The sequence below is a fragment of the Pelodiscus sinensis genome, chromosome 11, assembly GCF_052426305.1.
Source record: "Pelodiscus sinensis isolate ZL-2025 chromosome 11, ASM5242630v1, whole genome shotgun sequence".
In the NCBI taxonomy this organism is placed as follows: domain Eukaryota; kingdom Metazoa; phylum Chordata; order Testudines; family Trionychidae; genus Pelodiscus; species Pelodiscus sinensis.
The window spans coordinates 21678416-21699702 of NC_143062.1; the positions used below are offsets into that span (position 1 = coordinate 21678416).

At 43.5% G+C, this 21287-nt stretch overlaps 1 protein-coding gene across 1 annotated transcript in view; it reads left to right on the forward strand.

The window, feature by feature from the left end:
- Positions 1–21287, forward strand: part of CACNA1D (calcium voltage-gated channel subunit alpha1 D) — a 363735-nt gene that overhangs the window by 300192 nt on the left and 42256 nt on the right. Inside the window, exons 39-41 of the mRNA XM_089781190.1 lie at positions 2016–2118; positions 4024–4125; positions 10761–10891. Of these exons, the coding sequence (XP_089637316.1) occupies positions 2016–2118; positions 4024–4125; positions 10761–10891 (336 nt within the window). The remainder of the gene's footprint in view (positions 1–2015; positions 2119–4023; positions 4126–10760; positions 10892–21287) is intronic.

The window sequence follows — 21287 nt, forward strand, 5'->3', positions numbered from 1 at the left end:
TGGCGAGACCAACCCGGCAGCACCCCAGCTGCTCTTGGGGACACCTGGGGCAGAGCAGCTGGGGTGCTGCCAGGTTGGTCCCGCAGCGCCGCTCCTCGGCGCTACTGGACCAACCTGGCAGCACCCCAGCTGCTGTGCCCCAGGTGTCCCCAAGTCAGCCACTGCTGATACTGATCAGTGGCTGACTCCAGGAAGCCCGAGGCAGAGTTGCTCTGCCCCGGGCTTCCTGGAGTCAGCCGCTGGTCAGTTTCAGCAGCGGCTGAATCGGGACGCCTGGGGCAGAGCAGCTGGGGGGCTGCCGGGTTGGTCTGGTAGCGCCAACCCGTGGCGCTGCGAGACCAACCCGGCAGCACCCCAACTGCTCTCTCCCAGATGTACCCAAGTCAGCCGCTGCTGAAACTGACCAGCGGCTGACTCCAGGAAGCCCGGGGCAGAGCAGCTCTGCCTTGGGCTTCCTGGAGTCAGCCACTGGTCAGTTTCAGCAGCGTCTGAATTGGGGACAGTTGGGGTGCTGCTGGGTTGGGTCCCGCAACCCCGAGGGGCAGTGCTACGGGACCAACCCGGCAGCACTCCAGCTGCTCTGCCCAAGGCGTCTCCGATTCAGCCACTGGTCAGTTTTAGCAGCAGCTGAATTGGGGAAGCTGGGGGCAGAGCAGCTCCAATGGTCTGGCTGCCCGGAGCACTTCCGGGTTCCTGATGGTGCCGGACCATCAGATGCTGGTCCATCGGAGTTTTACTGTAGCACTTAAAAGACTAACAAGATGGTTTATTAGGTAATGAGCTTTCCTGGGCCAGACCCACTTCCTCAGATCAATATGTGGAAGAAAATCGGCAGAACCTTATATACCAAAGTGATACAATCAAAAAAATGAATGCATGTGAAATTGACAAATCAAATTTTAGAACAGAGTGGGGGTTAGGGGAGAAGGTTAGTGTCTGTGATGTAATGACATAGGGGTGACAATAGGGGAAGTTTCTGTGAGGTAATGACATTAGGGGTGATAATTGGGGAAGCTATCTTTGTAATCGGTGAGATAATTAGAGTCTTTGTTTAAACCCATACATAACGTGTCCAATTTAAGCATGAATGACAATTCTGAAGCTTCTTGTTGAAGTCTGGAGTTAAAGTCTCTTTGAAGCACTATGCATGTTTTAAGGTCATGGAGGGAATGGTCAGTCTGGCTGAAATGGCAAGCAACAGCTTTCTCTCTGTGAGAGAGTCTTATGTCTGTTTTGTGTGCACTGATTCTTTGGCGAAGTGTCTGAGAAGTTTGTCCAATGTACATAGCAAACGGACACTTTAGGCACATGATGGCATAAATTATATTTCTGGATGAACAGGAATATGTATTCTTGATCTTGTAACTGACATGGTTAGGTCCAACAATGGTGTGAGCAGAGTAAATATGTGGACAAAGCTGGCACCGGGGTTTGTTGCAAGGGAAAGTTCCAGGGTTGGTATTAGTGTGGTATGTCCTGTGGTGTAAGATAGAGCAGACCTCAGACTCCTGTAACTCAGTGCCAGGATCATGGTACTGCAGAGACAGAGGCAATTGGATCAGGAACATACACTTTTGCATACACAAAGCCACATTTGCATCACACTGCCCAACCTTTCTGCTTTATGCAATTGCCTTTCCAAGGGTCTGGCCTGATGTCTGCAAGGGAGCTTAATGAATAAAACGTGAAAAGCACCAAACATTTTGAGCTTTTCTGGGGGAAAATGGTGTTAATAATAATATCCTCTATAAACTGTATTCAAGTTAGATGGATTTTTGGAATGCCATGGACCATTTGTAGTCTCAGGCAAAAATATTCTCTTGCAGAGCAATAGACATTTTATCAGCTAAAGGATGTGATTTTTTTTCTCCGTGCCTTCTTAGGTGTTATTCTTTTCATACATTTCAGCTTTTTAGATAAACAAATACAATTAAACATTGTTGCTCAAATATAGTTGCTCAGAAATTAATTTTTATAAAAGATTTATTTTGTTTTCTTTTTGTTTCCATTTACAGAGGTTAGTAGCCATGAACATGCCTCTGAACAGTGATGGAACAGTCATGTTCAATGCTACATTATTTGCCTTAGTTAGAACTGCGCTGAAGATCAAAACAGAAGGTAAGATAATATAAGTGAAAATGATACTGTGTATGTCAAAATACTGGTGAGGAAAAATTCAGGAGATGTGATATTCTACGTAATTCCCTCTTGCTGTACTTTAGCAAGCCTGAAACAGGTTTTGGATTGTGGGTTATATTCCTGAATGGCTGGAGCATTATTTTCTTATTTTGAGGGTTAGAAATTGGATGAGAATGCTGCGGTAGAGGCCTAGGGTGGAAATCGTTACAAAATCATATTTGGTCAAAGATACTGGCATATATTGTGGAGGCTGAATATGAGTGGGTTTAGCTGGCTTTTATCACTGCACATTTAAAAAAAGGTGTTACAGTTTCACTAAATGGTTTGTGTTAACTATGCCCTAGAATAACTTCATCCTTTTCTGTCATTTACTGTCTCTGTCTCCTTTTTCCTTCCAATTGTTTGTATTTTCAGTTTTTTGTATTCCAAAGTATTTCATTACATATTGCTCCCCATCATCTGGTGGTGCCTCCATTCCCCCAGAAAACTTCATATTCCATTGCCCATAACAAGCTGCTCAGAATAAGCCTCTTTACGTAGCACTGTGGGCACTCTCATGGCTGAGCTCTGTGCTGCAAGAGAAGGGACTCTTGCTTCAACAGGCTGCTGTCTGAGCTTGAAACCTATATCCAGAAGCTGTTCCCATGATCAAATGGATTTAGGGCTCAGCAGGAGAGAAGGGAGAGCACCACACATTGGCTTTGAAAGAGTCACCCATTGCCTTTGAGCTTGGAGCAACTTTGCAGTGGAAGCAGGATGGATCCAGGACCCACTTTACACACACTGCATCTCTCCTCTTTGTCTGCTTCCCCTAGACTAGTGTAGTAATAGAGGAGTTCACCATGGGGGCAGGGGACTGGACTCGATGACCTCTCGAGGTCCCTTCCTAGTATTCTATGATAGGCTATTAAAAACTAACAACCCTTGCTTCATTTTTCATTAATGTAATATAGGATGCTATTTTCCTACTATCCATGCTAGTCAATGCTTCTGGCTGCAGCATGTACATTGGCCTTGAGAAGATACCTTTCACTGTCTATTTTGAATAGAATTTGCATAAATCCAAATGAATAACTCAGTCTCCCTAATTTTTCCTGGATCTTAGGGTATTTTGCATCCTGAGCATTTTTTTTCTTTAAACCAGTGGTTTTCTAACTTTTTGGCCCAAGGCCCACCCCACTCATTGAAAACCTTTCCACAGACCACCAGCCAATCACCTATGATGGCAAAATAGGTGTGTGTGTGGGGGGGGGTGCAGGGTCTGGCTGGGACATAGGATGCAGGAACCGACTAAGGGTGGGGATTCAGAGTGGGAGGGAAGATGCAGGAGTGGGATGGTGGTATGTGGTCTCGGTGGGAGGGTGTGTGTGAAGGTGATGGGTGTGTGAGGTCTGGGCATAGGGAACTGGGGGCAGTTACCTAGCTCTGTGCCTCCCTCCACTCCCAGGCACTGCCCCACACTGCTCCTATTGGCCATGATTCCGGCCAATGGGAACAGTGGGGAAAGCCTCCAGGTAGGCGGTTTCCTACATTGCCGTTACCCCAGCCAGGGGCAGGGGGCGGTAGCATGTGGAGCTGCTTCTTCCCCTCACAAGCTGGATCAGCCCGCGAGGCTTGCCCCCTCCACAGTGGGAAGCCAGCGCTGGGCGTGGGGGGGGGGGGGAAGTGGAGCCACTCCCTGTTTCAGGGGAGCCCTGAGCCCATGACTCACCTGCAAGATGGTCACAGGCTACTAGTGGTCCACTGACCACACTTTGAGTATCACTACTTTAAACTAAACAATTCAATGTAAGGACTAAAGAATCATTAATTGAAGCACTACTTGAAATGTAATTGTTTTCTAAGTTACATGTAGCATAATCATTATGTCTGTCTGTCTAACAGGTAACCTAGAACAGGCAAATGAAGAACTTAGAGCGGTTATAAAGAAAATCTGGAAGAAAACCAGCATGAAGCTCCTTGATCAAGTTGTCCCTCCAGCTGGCGGTTAGTGGGATAAACTTTACAATAAGCTATGTTTGGTACATTTTAGACTTTATAAATCATGAGGAAACTAGATATTGTGTAGAAATATTTCAGCGTAAAATCAGAACCCTAATGTCATTAGCCAACAGTAAGCTATAATGCTAAAATAAACATATAGAATATTATATTTTTGTTATGTTAGATCATATAATGACAGGGCTGATTAATACACCTTTCTTAAATTGAAAGGAAACAAAAAAGAGATACTTTATATTAATTTTCTTTTTTGCAAAAATACCTGTATTAGCTATACAATTGATTTCAATGCATTCAGCAAGATAAAGAGCTTATATTTTGTACTAATTAAGCTTACCATTATGTTTTTGCTTATATTCTTTTATATTTTGAATATTTCTGGCAGAAAACTAAAATCTTTGTATTTCCTGTTTTAAAAAAATAACATTTTGCTAAATTTATAAAGCCAAAAGGCTCAAATCTTCACTCTGTTACACTCGTTTAAATTCAGAGCAATTCCACTGTCTGCAGACAATGGAGTTGGTCCAGATTTACACCTGAATAACTGAGATTGGAATATAGGCCAAAGTAAATAGATTTTAAAATTCCACTGATTTCAGTACATTGGGAAGAACTATGAGGCATGTACGTTACTTATTACGTACTGTAAAATGACATGTCAAATCTTTTGTTATATATGTATATATAAATATATACCTATTATATATATATATATATATATAGCTTTTTTAGACTATACAGATGCATAGTAAGATACTGTAGGGTTAGATGACTGTTTTTTACTTGCTTTTTCAAGTTTTAAAGGTGCAGGATCTGTTGCACAATATCATCCATACCAATAATATAGTCAGACATCCAAGAAACCGATCCATTGTAATAATCTGGTATGTTTTGTAGCTTATACTTTCAAGACTGATCAGACTCAGGTTTGGAAGCAGACTCAGGATCCCAGACCCGATGGTGATGGAGGCTGATCTCTCTCTGAAGGTGACATTCATAGTCTAGGGAAGAGAGAACATGCTAGCTGCACTGCTCTTCAGCATGATTAAAAAAAGCAGCATTAGCTTTGGCGCTGGAGGGAGCCACTTGCTACTGGTGAGATGGCTGCCAGCTAAAAATGGGGATGATGCCAAAAAATAGACAATTGGACTTCCAAAAGGGGAAATGATACTGCACATTTAAAACAACCTTTTTGTCTGTGTTCTACTCTCTTCTTTTTAGCCTTACACCTGAGTGCTTGCATGGCATATATGAATTGCTTTGTTATTGTTGTAACTATGTGCTTGAGCTTTTTCTGCAGCCTCTCTGTTCCTTTCAACTATCAGTCTTTCAGAATATTCTGAAGCAATTCTGTTTTAGGGTGGTGGCATGGAATTAGTGTTGCCTCTTGCCTCTTTATTCCCCTACGTTTTTATTGAAATATGGATGCATGCTTCAAAATAGCTCGCTGTGCCTGTATAAATTAACAGAGAATCTTCAAAGATTATATTCTTAGAATTAGTCTTCTATAGGTGCACACTCTAGTTCACTGTTTAAACTTCGGTTTCATTTCATTGCTGATTACAAGCTATATATTAACTTTCAGTTATACTAAAATCCATTGCTAGTACCATAATACTTACTTTGAAAATGTAATTCATCAGTGTAGCTAGGTTGAAAATTTGGATCATAATTAATACTGTTAAAAAACAGATTGTCACCAAAGATTTATAAAAGTATAGTATAAGAGCATGTGGTCAAGTCCTTTTTCCAGTTACTAGACAAGATCAAATCTTTCTGTTTCAGTCCTGTTTTCTTTCTTTGCAGAGCCTAGTTAATATAATTTTCATGAATAAGTAAATACAGAAATTAATGATGTTTTATTCTACTGAAAGGAGAAAAGTGAAATACAAGTATTTTACATTCAAATCTTCTATGAACGTAAAATATTTGGTATACCACATAAAGTTGTTCTTACCTAAACTGGATATTCAATAGAAAAATAAGATATGGCAATATAAAAGCTAATAGTTAAGTAATAGTCTCTAAGTAAGTCTTTAATCAAATATGAGCAAAGTATCTTGGTTCTATATTTCAAAATCTGCTACATTTATGGTATTTAAATAGGACAAACCACAATGTTTCCCCAGGGTTTTTTCTCTTGGGTTGTACTGATGAAGGCTAGATCTTTTAGTAGGCTTCTACATGCACGATACCACCATAATAGGATCAGAACCAATCAATTCTCTGATTGGCAGAATGGAAAGAAACCAAAATACATTTTTTGAGCCAAGTAGATGCAATGTGAAAAACTAGCAAGAATTATATTACAAATTGATGTAAACTGATTTCATTAAATCATTAGTAATTAACAACTGATTTCAGCTCAAGAAAGTCCCTTGCAAAAGACTAAATATGAGATACATGCTGGGTTTAACGTTAAATAATGTTATTAATCTAAGAAAATGTAGGACAGAAGACATACCAAGACCTCCTGAGGTCCATCTCCTTTTTGGAAAATACATTTTCCTATAAATCCCCCCTTCCTTTGCCAGTTCTCTTTCACCTGACACTTTCTGCCTTGTTTAAAAATGTGTTTCACATAAATAATTTCGTTTGCTCCTCTTTTGGCTGTAATTACAAATCTATCCATAGTGTGGTCACTTCTACTTAGCTGCTTCCCTGCTTTTCTCTAGTTACGTGTGTTACCCTAAAAGAAAATAAAAAATGACTTTCTGTAGCCTAGTCTCAAACTTTGTGTGCCAGGTTTCCACGTACAACTGATTGTGCCTGATAAAGTACATGTGCGTCTCTTTTGCACACCGAGACTGCAATTTACGTACACAAATTGGGCAGCTGGAAACTCAATCTGTCTAATTTGCACATAAAAAGTAGGTGTATGCCCATGCTTCTGGGCACACTCAGCTGCTGTGCAAAAGTGGCTACTGTGCAGCATCGTGGACTGGCTTGAGGCATGCTCGGTGTGGCCCATATTGTTTGTGATATAATGTCTCTCATTTCTATTCATTTGTTCTTTTCACAAACCAGTTCATATATTATTTCCTTAATAGCTCTGTTCAAATACTGGAGAGGAAATAATATTAAGGATGGGGAAAGATTTCTGTGAGAGTCAGACCAATATATATTTCAGGAAGTAATGGTCTTCATTAAACTAAAAAAGAGAGGTTGAGATTAGGTGCCTTTCAGGGAAATCTTATTAACAGTCAAAACAGAGCAATTAGTCAGTTGAACAGCTGCCAGGTGCAACAAAGAAAGTGACCACAAAGGCCAAGTCTACATTAGGAGGCAAAGTTGAACTAAGGTATGCAAATCTAGCTACGTGAATAACGTAGCTGGAGTCAATGTACCTTAGTGTGACTTGCCACAGCATCCCCACTATGTAGGGTTGATGGGAAAATTTCTTCATCGAGTTCCCTTTCTCCTTGTGATCTGGTAGAGTACCAGAGTCAACAGGAGCATGATCAGCAGTTGATTTAGCATGTCCTTACTAGACCCACTAAATCGACCCCCTAGAGTTCGAGCTCCACAGTATCCATCTTCCGGTAATTGAAAAGATTATGTAACTAACTTCAGAGCCTCAAGGAAAAACATTCTGCCTAAGGACCTGAATCTATGCAGTGATGTGCTCTTCCTGTGAGGAGCTGAGACCTCTCCATTCCCGTGGCAGCCAGTGGAAGTTTGGGAGGCTCAATACCTTTAAGGAAGCATCAGCACTTGGCAAGAGCAAGTTCAAGAATAAGAGACTTCCTGAAACACACTGGGCTCCTAACCAAGCCAGTTTAAACAAATTAGGATTAGGTTTTTTTCTTGTTGTTCTTTGATACTTTTAAAGACACATAAAGTAAACACCTGCACCAAATATATCCTTATTATATATTCACTGAACTCAGTGATGTTACATCTGAAATGAATTTGGCCCACATCAGACTTTGCTGTCACCAATACTTCTGAAAGGAGCTTGTTTTGAATAGTAGATGGGTTTAATTAGTTTTCTAAAAAGACATCAGAGTACTGAAACTCTCTATGGAAACGGTCCATCAAAATGAAATATTATGTACTCTTACAGTAGCATTATTAAAAGAAATAAGTTAATTACACTTAAAATCTTAGAGGATACCATATTACAGTAGAACCTGTTAAGTTTTTGGATTTCTCATATAATGCAAAGTCAAAGAGAGATTTCATTTTATTCAAAGTAATACTGCATGACCTGATATATATAAAAAAGACAGTGGAGCATTTGCAATGTGTGTAAGATGGAACTCATTATATGTTTTCCGCCAAAAGTATGTTACAGTGTGACTACATATTATACAGTGTTTGTAGAGTCTTTCTCAATTCAGCCAATAGAAGTTAAGAACGTAAGAGCACAGGAACATAAAAAAGGCCATACTGGGTCAGACTAAAGGTCCAGCTAGCCCAGTAGCCTCTCTTCCGATACTGGCCAATGCCAGATGCCCCAGAGGGAGTGAACAGAACTGGAAATCATTAAGTGATTCCTCTCCTGTCATCCATTCCCAGCCTCTGACAAACAGAGGCTAGGGACACCATTCCTACCCATCCTGGCTCATAGCCATTGATGGACCTACCCTCCATGAATTTATCTAGTTCTTTTTTGAACCCTATTAAAGTTGTGGTTTTCCTAACATCTTCTGGCAAGGAGTTCCACAGGTTGACTGTGCGCTGCATGAAGAAAAACTTCCTTCCTTGTTTTAAATCTGCTACCTACTAATTTCATTTGGTGACCCCTAGTTTTTATGTTATGGGAACAAGTAAATAACTTTTTCTTATTCACTTTTTCCACACCAGTCATGATTTTACAGACTTCTATGGTATCCCCGTTTAGACTCCTCTTTTGTAAGCTGAGAAGCCCAGTCGTTTTAATCTCTCTTCATCTGGGACCCATTCCATACCCCTAATCATTTTTGTTGCTGTTTTCTGAACCTTCTCCAATGCCAATATATCTTTTTTGAGATTAGGCAACCACATCTGTGTGCAGTATTTAAGATGTGGGCTTACCATGGTTTTATTTAGACGCAATAAGATATTCTCTGTCTTATTCCCTTTCCCTTTTTTAATGATTCCTAACATTCTGTTTGCTTTTTTTTACTGCTGTTGCACATTGAGTGGATGTTTTCAGAGAACTATCCACAATGACTCCAAGATCTTTCTCTTGAGTAGTTATAGCTAAATTAGTCCCCATCATTTTGTATGTGTATTTGGAATTGTTTTTTCCAAGTTATAATTGTCCCTACTAACTCAGGTCCTGAGACGTATTAAGCACTTGTCTTTCACAATGAGGTCAATAGACATTACAGATAGTCAGCGCCCATCAGGATTTGGCCTACTAATAAGCAAAGTAGACTTTGGCATCGCCAACATTTATAAGCACATCAGTTCCCCTTGATGCATAATACTGCGTTAATAAGCAGCCATTTTCCAAACAGGTTTATCACTGCATTAAAAATGGCAATAGAAGAAAACAGCAAACAAATAAGGCAGCAAACTTCACTCCATATAAGTCCAGGAAAGTAAAGAATACCAAAAGTGGATTTTTTTTTTAGCAATAAGATATTTGTGCATTTCTAATATGCATGCCTTACTAGGACATCAAAAGTCCATATTTGAATGCTCCAACTGGCCTTTAGTCTCATAAAATGGGCATGTAACATAGTTAACTGCTGAGTTGAGAACTTGAATGTGGGATTTGGATATCTTAATAAGGCACGTGTATTTGAAGACTGGGCTTTCCATATGAAAGTATGGTATGGTTCACAAAAGTGACTGCTTAATACGGTACATCTTCTGAATTGTAGTTAACTGACAAAGCTTGTCTTTACCTTTATTAGCATTTCAGAGTCAATATTCTACTATAAAAAACATTATGTTCTGCACCTACATACTACTATTGTTAGCAGGTAGCTAAGGAGTAAATTCTTTCTTCAACAAGACTCTGATTAATTAATTTTGAATTTATGAGGGATTTGCCCTTAAATTCTTATTTCGGATTTTTTGTTGTTGGTTGGCAATAAGATAATAAGCACATATAACCTAGCTTGTAAGGTGCTCAGATACTATGCAGGTGGAGCAAAAGTGCAGAAACTTACACAGACAGATAAATAGATTAGATGCCACTTTCATGGTGCAGTTCAAAAAATTGTGTTTTGATATGTTAACTGAGCAAATTAGGTTTGGTAGGAAGTAACTGAGCAAGAATAAATAAAAAAATAGGAAATCTTCTTTTTGTAGTCATTCTTCTGAGCATATTCAATTTCAGTAGCTCTGATTTTAATACATTTGTTCAAAGTAACCAAAGCCAGTAATTCAACTCCTGTACAGATACTAACATGTTTATGATGTTATTAAAAAGGCACCTTTTTAGAACTTAGCAAAATATTCTATTTTCTTTTACTTTAAGGACTACTTCACTTAATTCTAATATTGAGCTTGCCTGTCTGCTAAAATACTGCTTTATGCTAGGGTTAGGCTATCTTATTATAAAGTAAAAGCATAGTGCTTATTGCACCCATCACATTTGTTTTCCTGAATCAGATGTGAGTATATAGGCTATTGGTGAAATGTGCTGACATGGGAGAGATGTGTCTGGTCTGTTCATTTAGATGATGAGGTAACCGTGGGGAAGTTCTATGCCACCTTCCTGATACAGGACTACTTTAGGAAATTCAAGAAACGCAAAGAACAAGGACTGGTGGGGAAATATCCTGCGAAGAACACCACAATTGCTCTGCAGGTGATTTTGTTTTTACATTTTAACTAACCATTTTGTAAGCTTATTTGAAATAGCAGGTAGATGACTGTTCATGATTGCGTAGTACCTCGAGGATTTTATGTAAATGACACTTTGAGTTCTTCGATCATCAAAAAATAAGGAGTTTTTCTGTCTTTAACAAGGTAAGTGCAAAATGTCTTTCTTTGTGTGCTGCTAAAACAGTAGCAAGCAGTTATAGCAAAACTGCTTATGTTTAATAGATTTGTTGCAGAAATTTGAGACAAAGCTGATCATATTACGTTAGCTAAAATGAAGTGTCATCTTCTCTTCTTCATTCTACCTTTTTTAAGTTACTAGATTTTTTGCTTGTGTTACTGTAATGGTGTACAGCAGGAACTCTCAAATATTTTCATAGCACATGCCATCTCTTAATGGGCAGATTATCTTAAGGAACAACCTTTTCTCCCATAGCTTATTGTCCTCTTCCTTTCCCACTGATAGTCACATGTACCATCTCCTCTCCTGTTTATGATTATATAACCTCACTTTGGCAATTGTTTATATGGGAAAGAAATATTCAAGTGCTTTTGGCTATCTTTTAAAGCAACTTAGCAAGCAGTTCCATTTGATCAGCCAGCTTTCCACAAACCACGCATAAGTAGTTTATGGACTATTGGGCCAGAGATCATTATTTGGAAATTTATGCCTTAGGAAAATGCCGTCTAGATTAGTGAACTGGGCTTTGAAACAAAAGGCTGCCCTTGTAAAACCTGAGTTGTTACACACTGCTCAGTTAATGTTGGACCAGGACTTTCTGACATTCAGCTCATGCTAGGTAGATATCTATGTAGTTTGTGTGCTAACTTCTTATTTTGATGTTGAATCTTAGTACACTACCCAAAGAAGCAGCTAGTACCACAGTTTCCACCAGGGAGTATTTTAATGTGGTACACATATTGTTTTCTTAAGAACTAGGTATTGATTTGTAGTTCAACCTAGCAATAGTTTTAACTGTTTTATGTATGTCGGAAGTAAGTGTGTGTGTGTGTGTGTGTGTGTGTGTGTGTGTGTGTGCGCGCGCGCGCGCGTGTATGAACTTGTGTCTATATTGGATGAGAATGAGACTTGCTATTCCTACATGGCTCATGTGTACTGATATGTCCCTTAAGGATCACTGGAATGGTTTACCCCTCTGAAGCACCTTGCATTCTGAGTTGACCTATAGGTAGGTGGGACAGGCCAGTATTCACTATAGCACCTAGGAAGTTGACATATGATACTAGGACATGCTAGGGCAGAAAAACCATGTATTTGTGTATCAAAAGAAATAGTGGGAGACTGAGAAGAGGCAAAAACAAAAGCAGTGAGTCTGAATTAGGAGAAAAAAGAAAGGCATCAGAGAAGCATGGGAGGAGAGATCAAAGAGGAGGGTGAGTGGAGGAGCCTGAGAGATCGTGGGCCTGATGCTGAGCTACCTTACACTGTTTGGAGTCCCACTGACTTGAATGTGAGTGTGTGGTTGTACGTCTGATCAGAACATCTCCCAGAACAAAGGAGAGGGGCTTACATGAGATGAAAAACAGCAAGGGAGCAGGACCTTTTCCCTCAACTGTGGGCAGTCCTACTCACTGTCTAAATCTCTTAGCTAAGCATGGTGTATTCTGATCAGTAAGGAGAGAAGAATGTAATAATAGGTTCAAAATTATTCTTCTCTCATGCTTTCAACGTACCTTTCCACATTTTTCCTTTCCTTTGTCTGGAAAACCACTGTGGAGAGAGATAGAACAGCACTCAGATTTCACTGAACTATTCAGTTTATGAAATCTTTCCCTAAATCAGATGGACTTGTGGGTATGTCCACACTTGGAGCTGTGGATGCTACTTCTAGCTTCATAATCATCCTACCTCTCATCGAGCTAGCATGCTAAAAATAGAGTATGACTGCAGCAATGTGAGCTGCAGGACAGGTTAATTGTCCAGAGTACATACCTGTCCAACACCCTACCCACGTACTCAGAGCGTGCGCTGCCACAGCTACATTCTGGTTTTAGCATGGAAGATTTAAGAGAGTTAGTGTAAATGTGTGTCCTTGAGCTGAGAATCACACCTCCAGCTCGAAGTGTAGACATGCCTTAGAGTAGTATAGCTTTCTTGTTATGATCCTTTCTTACTACTGGTGACCCTCTTACTGGTCTGACTACTATACTGGAATTCTTTAAAGTGGAAATCTTACATCTCCAGGCTCCAAAATTAGCTCACCTTACACAAAATGTTTTATTTCCTTCTGATCCTAAAATATCTATCAGCCTTCCAGAATGAGGAGTTGAACACTCATAAAATGGCAAATACTTGCAATTCTCTGGGTTTGCTACCTGGGTTGTGTGTGCACATGTTCCACCTTGGATGTCAGTGCAGCCTCTGTGTTCCACCTCCCTCTACTATGCCTGCCTGTTTGACCATGAGAGGATATTTCAGGTTGATAGGATTCTGTTTCCCCTGCTGTGTATTTGGATAGCCTCCATGTGACCACTAATAGCATGAGTCCTGAGTGAGTTTTCAAGCCACAGTATCAAAATAATGATTTAATAGGCCAAGTCTTGCCTGAAGCAGCTGCCGCCACCCTGCTGCTAGACACTTGGGCCATGGTGGTCACACCTGCACTACACCTCTTCGCATTAGGGATGTCAACGTGTAGTCTTCTTGGTTAATTTAGTCAACTACACGCACTCCTGTCCTGCTGCCTCTTTATCAAAGGTGGCAGGTGGGGTGAAGGAGGCAGGAGCTGGTGCCTCTGACGAGCCAGCTTTTAAGCCAGCTCCCCACGAGCACTGGATCCCATAGAGCTGCCTTCCCCCTCACCCTCATGGGGCTGCCTCTGATAGAGAGGCAGCCGCATGGGGCGGGGCAGGAGGGTAGTCAGGAGCCAGTAGATGTGGGAAGCTGGTTTTCAAGCTAACTCCCTGCATGTACTGGCTCCCATGGAGCCACTTGCCCCCACCCTATGCTCTCTCTCTCAGAAGCAACGAGGAGGAGGGGGATGGGCAGGTAGAAGCCTGTGCTCCGAGTGAGCTGGCTTAAAAGCCAACTCCCCTTGAGCACTAATTCAACCCCCCCACCCCTCACACTGCTGATTCTATCAAGATATCCTATAGTAATAGAAATGTAGCCGTGTTAGTCTGGTGTAGCTAAAGCAAAATGCAGGACTATGTAGCACTTTAAAGACTAACAAGATGGTTTATTAGATGATGAGCTTTCGTGGGCCAGACCCACTTCCTCAGATCAAATAGTGGAAGAAAATAGTCACAACCATATATACCAAAGGATACAATTTTAAAAAATGAACACATATGAAAAGGACAAATCACATTTCAGAACAGAAGGGGTATGCGGGGGGGGGGGGGGGGAAGGAGGAAGGAAGGTAAGTATCTGTGAGTTAATGATATTAGAGGTGGGGAAAGGTAGATATCTGTGAGCTAATGGTATTAGAGGTGATAATTGGGGAAGCTATCTTGGTAATGGGTAAGGTAGTTGGGGTCTTTGTTCAATCCCCCCATGGAGAGTGTCGAATTTTAACATGAATGACAGTTCAGAGGATTCCCTTTCAAGTGCAGATGTAAAAGGTCTTTGTAGCAGAATGCAGGTGGTTAAGTCGTTGAGACAGTGTCCTTTCTGGTTGAAATGGCAAGAAATTGTTTTTTCTTTGTGATCCTGTCTGATATCTGTTTTGTGGGCATTAATCCTTTGGCGAAGTGTCTGAGACGTTTGTCCAATGTACATAGCAGACGGACACTTTCGGCACATGATAGCATAAATTATATTTCTGGATGCGCAGGAATATGTGTTCTTGATCTTATAACTCACTTGGTTAGGTCCAATAATGGTATCAGCAGAATGAATATGTGGACAAAGCTGGCAACTGGGTTTGTTGCAAGGGAAGGTACCAGGGTTGGTATTAGTGTGGTATGTCCTGTGGTTGTTGGTAAGAATCATCTTGAGGTTAGGTGGTTGTCTATAGGGGTATGTCTACACTACAAAGTTAATTCGAACTAACGGACGTTAGTTCGAATTAACTTTGATAGGCGCTACACTAGCGCTCCGCTAGTTCGAACTTAATTCAAACTAGCGGAGCGCTTAGTTCGAACTAGGTAAACCTCATTCCACGAGGACTAAGCCTAGCTCGAACTTACTAGTTCGAATTAAGGGGTGTGTAGCCCCTTAATTCGAACTAGTGGGAGGCTAGCCCTCCCCAGCTTTCCCTGGTGGCCACTCTGGCCAACACCAGGGAAACTCTATTGCCCCCCTCCCGGCCCCGGAGCTCTTAAAGGGGCACGGGCTGGCTACAGTGCCTGTGCCAGGTGCAAGCCTGCCAGCACCCAGCTAGCAGACCCTGCACCTGGCACGGCTCGAGCCAGCCACCCAATGCCCCCCAGCCCTCCCCCTCTTCCCGGGACCAGGCTGGCGGCTTCCGGGAGTTTGCCTGGGACCGCAAGAGGCGAGCACCCACCTGGTCTAGTGCGGACATCGTGGACCTTGTCCACGACCTCCGCACTAGGCACAGGAAAGTGGCTGTCTAGGGCAGGAGAGCTGCCAGCCTGGCCACCCAGGAGCAGGTGTGCATGAAAATCAAGGTGGTCCACTGAGACCCTCCGACCCTGAGCCCTGAGCTTACAATGGCCATACTGGGTCAGACCAAAGGTCCATCTAGCCCAGTAGCCTGTCTGCCGACAGCGGCCAATCCTAGGGACCCTGAAGGGGATGGACCGAAGACAGTGACCAAGCCATTTGTCTCGTGCCATCCATCTCCAGCCTTCCACAAACTTTGGGCAGGGACACCACTCCTACCCCCTGGCTAATACCACTCCATGGACCCAACCTCCATGACTTGATCTCACTTCTCTTTAAACTCTGTTCTAGTTGTAGCCTTCACAGCCTCCTGCAGCAAGGAGTTCCACAGGTTGACTCTTTGCTTTGTGAAGAACAACTTTCTGTTATTAGTTTGAAGCCTGCTACCCATTCCTTTCCTTTGGTGTCCTCTAGTCCTTCTATTATGGGAACTAATGAAGAACTTTTCTGTATGCACCCTCTCCACCCCACTCGTGCTTTTATAGACCTCTATCATATCCCCCCTCCATCTTCTCTTTTCTAAGCTGAAAAGTCCCAGTCTCTTTAGCCTCTCTTCCTGTTCCAAACCCCTCATCATTGTAGTTGCCCTCCCCTCTCCCACCCTCTGTCTTCCCCTCTCCCACCTCCTTTTCCCAGTCTCCCCGAGTTTTGTTCAATAAAGAGAGATTCTATTTTTGACCACACGTTTTCTTTATTTTGTACATCAGGAACGGGGGCTAGGGAAGGGTAAGTGGAAGGAGGTGAGGGAGGAATGGGGTATGAGCCCCCAATGGGGAGGACTGGGCTGGCTCTGCGGGCTTCTGGGGGTGGAAGCTCTCCTGCAGCCCCCCAATTGCCCCTCTCCCCAGATGGCAGCCTGTGGCAAGTGCAGCCGGTCTGATGGCCGAGTGCTGTGATGTGCCCAGTGTAGGCACTCAGGGCAATCCAAGCCAGGACTGCTTTTCAAGCGGGGCACCCCTGAGAACTGTCTGTCCGGGCTGGGGGTCGGGTCCCTTTAAGCACAGCCCTCGGCTAGCCTGAGGCTGCAGCTCCACGCTTTAAGTCCTCATTTGATGCCCTGCCGACACTGCTTCCGGCCATCCATAACCCCGGTTTAGGGTCCACTTAATGTGGACATGCTAGTTCGAATTAGCAAAACGGTAATTCGAACTAGTTTTTTAGTCTGGATGCGTTAGTTCGAATTAGCTTAGTTCGAATTAACTAATTAGTTAGTTAACTAAATTAGTTCGAATTAGCGCGGTAGTGTAGACATACCCTAGGAGACTATGTGTCTGTCTCCCAGGGCCTCTTGGAGTATGGTATCCTGTTCCAGTATACGCTGTAGTTTATTGATAACGTGTTGGACAGGTTTAAGTTGGGGGTTGTAGGTGATGACAAGTGGTGTTCTATTGTTGGTTTTCTTGAGTCTGTCTTGAAGTTGATGGTTTCTAGGTATTCGTCTGGCTCTTTCAATTTGCTTTTTTATTTCTCCGGGTGGGTAGTTGAGATTTATAAATGCTTGGTAGAGATCCTGACGCTTCTGGTCTCTGTCAGTGGGAGTAGAGCAGATGCGGTTGTATCAAAGGGCTTGGCTATAGACGATGGATCGTATGGTGTGTTCTGGATGGGAGCTGGAAGCATGTAGGTAACTGTATGAGTCAGTGGGTTTTCTGTAGAGAGTGGTGTCTAATTTTCCATTGTTGATTTGTACTGTGGTGTCCAGGAAGTGGACCTCTCATGTAGAATGGTCCAGGCTGAGGTTGATGGTGGGGTGTAGGTTGTTGAAATCTCTGCGGAATATCTCCAGTGTTTCTTGGCCATGCGTCCAGATCATAAAGATGTCATCGATGTAGTATAAATAGAGAAGGGGTAAAAGGGGACGGGAGTTGAGGAAACATTGTTCTAGGTCAGCCATAAAGATGTTAGCATACTGTGGGGCCATGCATGTACCCATGGCTGTGCCGCTGATCTGGAGGTATAAGTTGTTCTCAAACTGGAAATAATTGTGGGTGAGAACAAAGTTACATAGGTCTGCTATCAGGTTGGCAGTGGTGTCCTCTGGGTTAGTGTTTCTAATTGCTTGTAATCCGTCTTCATGTGGGATGTTGGTGTATAGAGCTTCTACATCCATGGTGGCAAGAATGGTGTTATTGGGGAGGTTATTGATGTTTTGTAGTTTCCTTAGGAAGTCAGTAGTGTCTCGGAGATAGCTGGGGGTGTTGGTTGCGAAGGGTTTGAGAAGAGAGTCTACATAGCTGGATAGACCAGTAGTGAGCGTGCCAATACCAGAGATGATGGTACGTTCGGGGTGTCCAGATTTATGGATCTTGGGAAGCAGATAGAACAATCTTGGATGTGATTTGTCCTTTTCATATGTGTTCATTTTTTTTAATTGTATCCTTTGGTATATATGGTTGTGACTATTTTCTTCCACTATTTGATCTGAGGAAGTGGGTCTGGCCCACGAAAGCTCATCATCTAATAAACCATCTTGTTAGTCTTTAAAGTGCTACATAGTCCTGCATTTTGCTTCAAGACATCCTGACACTGTCATGCTTCTATCAAGAGGCAACAAGGGAGGGAGCAGAGGAGGTTGCCGTGGAGCAGCCTGTCTGCAGTGGGCCGAGGCTCACCATGGACCTTGGCGGCTCCTTGGATGTCAGTGCAGCCTCTGTCTGTGAGGAGCTCAGGCCTTCCACTAACAGGTGCTGCTTCCTCTGTATCAGAGGCAGCAGCATGGGGCAATAGGTAGGAGCTGGCTTTTAAACCGTCTCCCCTCATGGACCTGCTCCCACCTGCTATCCTGCACTGCTGCCTCTGATACAAGGTGGCAGGGGGTTCCCTGGGAGTGGGGCTGGGAACACACTGGCCCTGCCCTCAGGGACTATCGAGTAATCATGTAACCATTAAAATTTGAAGAGGTTACATGATTATTCAGTTACACACTATCTAAAATCCTTATTTCCCATCCCTTACAGTCCCTTTCCTTCTCCATTCCCCCTCCCCTTTGAGGATCCTATTGCTCATTGCATCTCTGTCTCCTCCAATCTCCCTGCCCCACTGGCAAGGAGCAACATGGTGCACAGCAGTGAGAGGGCTGAGTAAGCAGGGGGGCCCTTGGCCAGGAGAAGTTAGAGTGTGGGCGAGGCTGTGGGCAGAAGAGGGAAGACCAGACCTAATTTCTCTTATGGGAAGCTTCTGCTGCCACCCGTGATCAAAATTCTCCACTCTAGTTTTATGAAGAGATGAATTAACAGAAAAAACACACAAACGATTTCAAAGTGGGAATGGACTTTTCGGTTTATTGTTACCTATTTGGAAGCAAATTGATCAATTGAGGGGACTGGAAAAGGAGGAAACAGAGAGTACAAAATTACCTCTTTCTGGTGCCTTCATACCAGAGCAGCTCAACACATACTAGCTTTGCCTACTACTCCATGCAGTCACCTTTATGCTGGAAGATGGCAAGTGTTCTGCAATGCCCTGAGGTAATACAGAATTGCTTGCAAGGATTGGAAGTGAAGAATACCACCACTAGTCCAATGTGTAATTTATAGTGAAAGGGGTGCCGGAGCCAAAGCATTTAGGTACCTTCATAACTGCACCCGGGCTATGACCTGCCAAGCCTCAAGGTACCGGGGCTCAGCCCTAGCACAAATGAAGCACTCCTCTAGTCATAGGTACTGAGTGAACCTAGGTCTGGAGGAAGGCAAGCTCCCAGCCGGAGGCTCCAGCCTCTGCAGGGGCCAACCCCCCAACTCGGGCAGGCCTCCAACATGAGCCTCCCCAGTCCCAGGGCACAGAGAGAATGGACAGCATGTGGACCCAGCCACCCTTGCTCTGGAGCATGGGGAGGGTGTATGTCATGTGGACTCAGCCTGCCTAGTCCCAGAAGATGGGGAGGGCAGACAGTGCATGGTCCCAGCCTCCCTGGCCCTGGAGCATGGGGTGGGTGGGTGGCATGTGGTCCCAACCTCTCTGGCCTTCGAGCCCAGGGTAGGCGGGCACCCCTAGTCTCCTACTCTGGGCATGACACACTGCTGCAGCTTCCTCAGACTCCATGTGGCTGAAGCCTAGGAGCTGCACTGAAGCAGGGGACATTCCTAGTTCGAACTAGGAGGGTAATGTAGGCATACCGCACTTGCAAATGAAGCCCGGGATTTGAATTTCCCGGGCTTCATTTGCATAAGCGGGGAGCCGACATTTTAAAAACCCCGCTGGTTCGAACCCCGTGCAGCACGGCTACACGGGGCTCGAACTAGGTAGTTCGGACTAGGTTCCTATTCCAAACTACCGTTACTCCTCGTGAAATGAGGTGTACCGGTAGTTCGGAATAGGCACCCTAGTCCGAACTACCTAGTTCGAGCCCCGTGTAGCCGCGCTGCACGGGGTTCGAACCAGCGGGGTTTTAAAAATGTCGGCTCCCCGCTTATGCAAATGAAGCCCGGGAAATTCAAATCCCGGGCTTCATTTGCAAGTGCGGTATGCCTACATTACCCCGCTAGTTCGAACTAGCGGGGTAGTGTAGACATACCCTTTGAGAGCTGAGGTTGCTCACTAAAGTTGTGATGGAGCAGAGTGTAAAAGCCTTTGAATTACTCCCTTATTTTGATGAAGGCTTTCCTACAGTTACATCATATTGTTCATGTAATGTAATGTAATGCATCATTTTAGAATGCTGGTTACTTCACATGTAGAGATTCTAAATAGAGGCATGTTGGTCATCACCTGCATTTTTTGAAAAAACATGTCAAGAAGTCCAAGTGAGGGATTGTGCCTGGCCTCTGCATGGGTCCACAAAGGAGAGAGAATGCAAGGGGCTTCCTCATTTGAGTTGCACACTTGCACAGGGGCTGTTCTTTATGGCAGTCCCTCAGTGCTGCTTCTGAGGGGTAGTGGTCTTTCATAGAGCAACGTCAAGGGCATGGCTGAACTTCCACAGTCAATACTGCCCATTACATTAACTTAAGCAGAGCTTGATTTGATCCCAAGTGTGCGGAAAACTCTCTTGGCATTCCTTGAATTTCCAGCAGGAATTGGCACAATGCCATCTCAGAGCTCCCACAGGAGTCATGATCCTCTGTTGTTCACTCAATAGAGTATGTGCCTAAAAGGCAAGATTTTAGTCCAGTTCTGTGCTCCATTACACCCAATCCCACTTATTGACACCAGTGGGGTAGCAAGAACTGCAGGTAGAATTTAGCTCAGCAGTTGCTGGTAATCACCTTTAGGGCTGTTAGCTGCATATATTTTCACAAAGAATGCCATAGTCCAGTGGTCATCAACTAGTAGATCAGAATCTACTGGTAGATCCTGGAGCCTCTGACAGTTGATCCTGACTTGTTTGGCACAGAGGCTATGAAGTGCCAGCTCTTCAGTTGTCCCTCCTCCCACTGCCATGCTTCTCCTGCCTTCTGCCTTAGAGCTATCCTCTGGGAGCCCCCTGCTTACTGTTTAGGGTGGGGAGAAAGGGGGTGCTGAGAAAGGGGGTGCTGATGTCAGGGTTTTTCCCTCCCCCTGTCCCTGTACCTCATCTTCATAGAGTGATCTGCCCAGGGCCTCAAAGAAGGGATGAGGCAGGGGCAGGGCCTAGGAGGAGGGATGGGGAAGGAGGCGGCGGAAGAGTATTTGGGTTTGAGATAGATTCTGGATTGACTTAAATTCAAAAAAGTGATCTTGTGCTTAAAAAGGCTGGACACCTCTACCATAGGCTTTTTAATGGAACGACTAGCAAAAAGGAAAGCAAAACGGTCACATTGCATTTTTTAAATCACGTGTGTGGAAGTACTGTAGCAACTACTGCTAAAAACATACA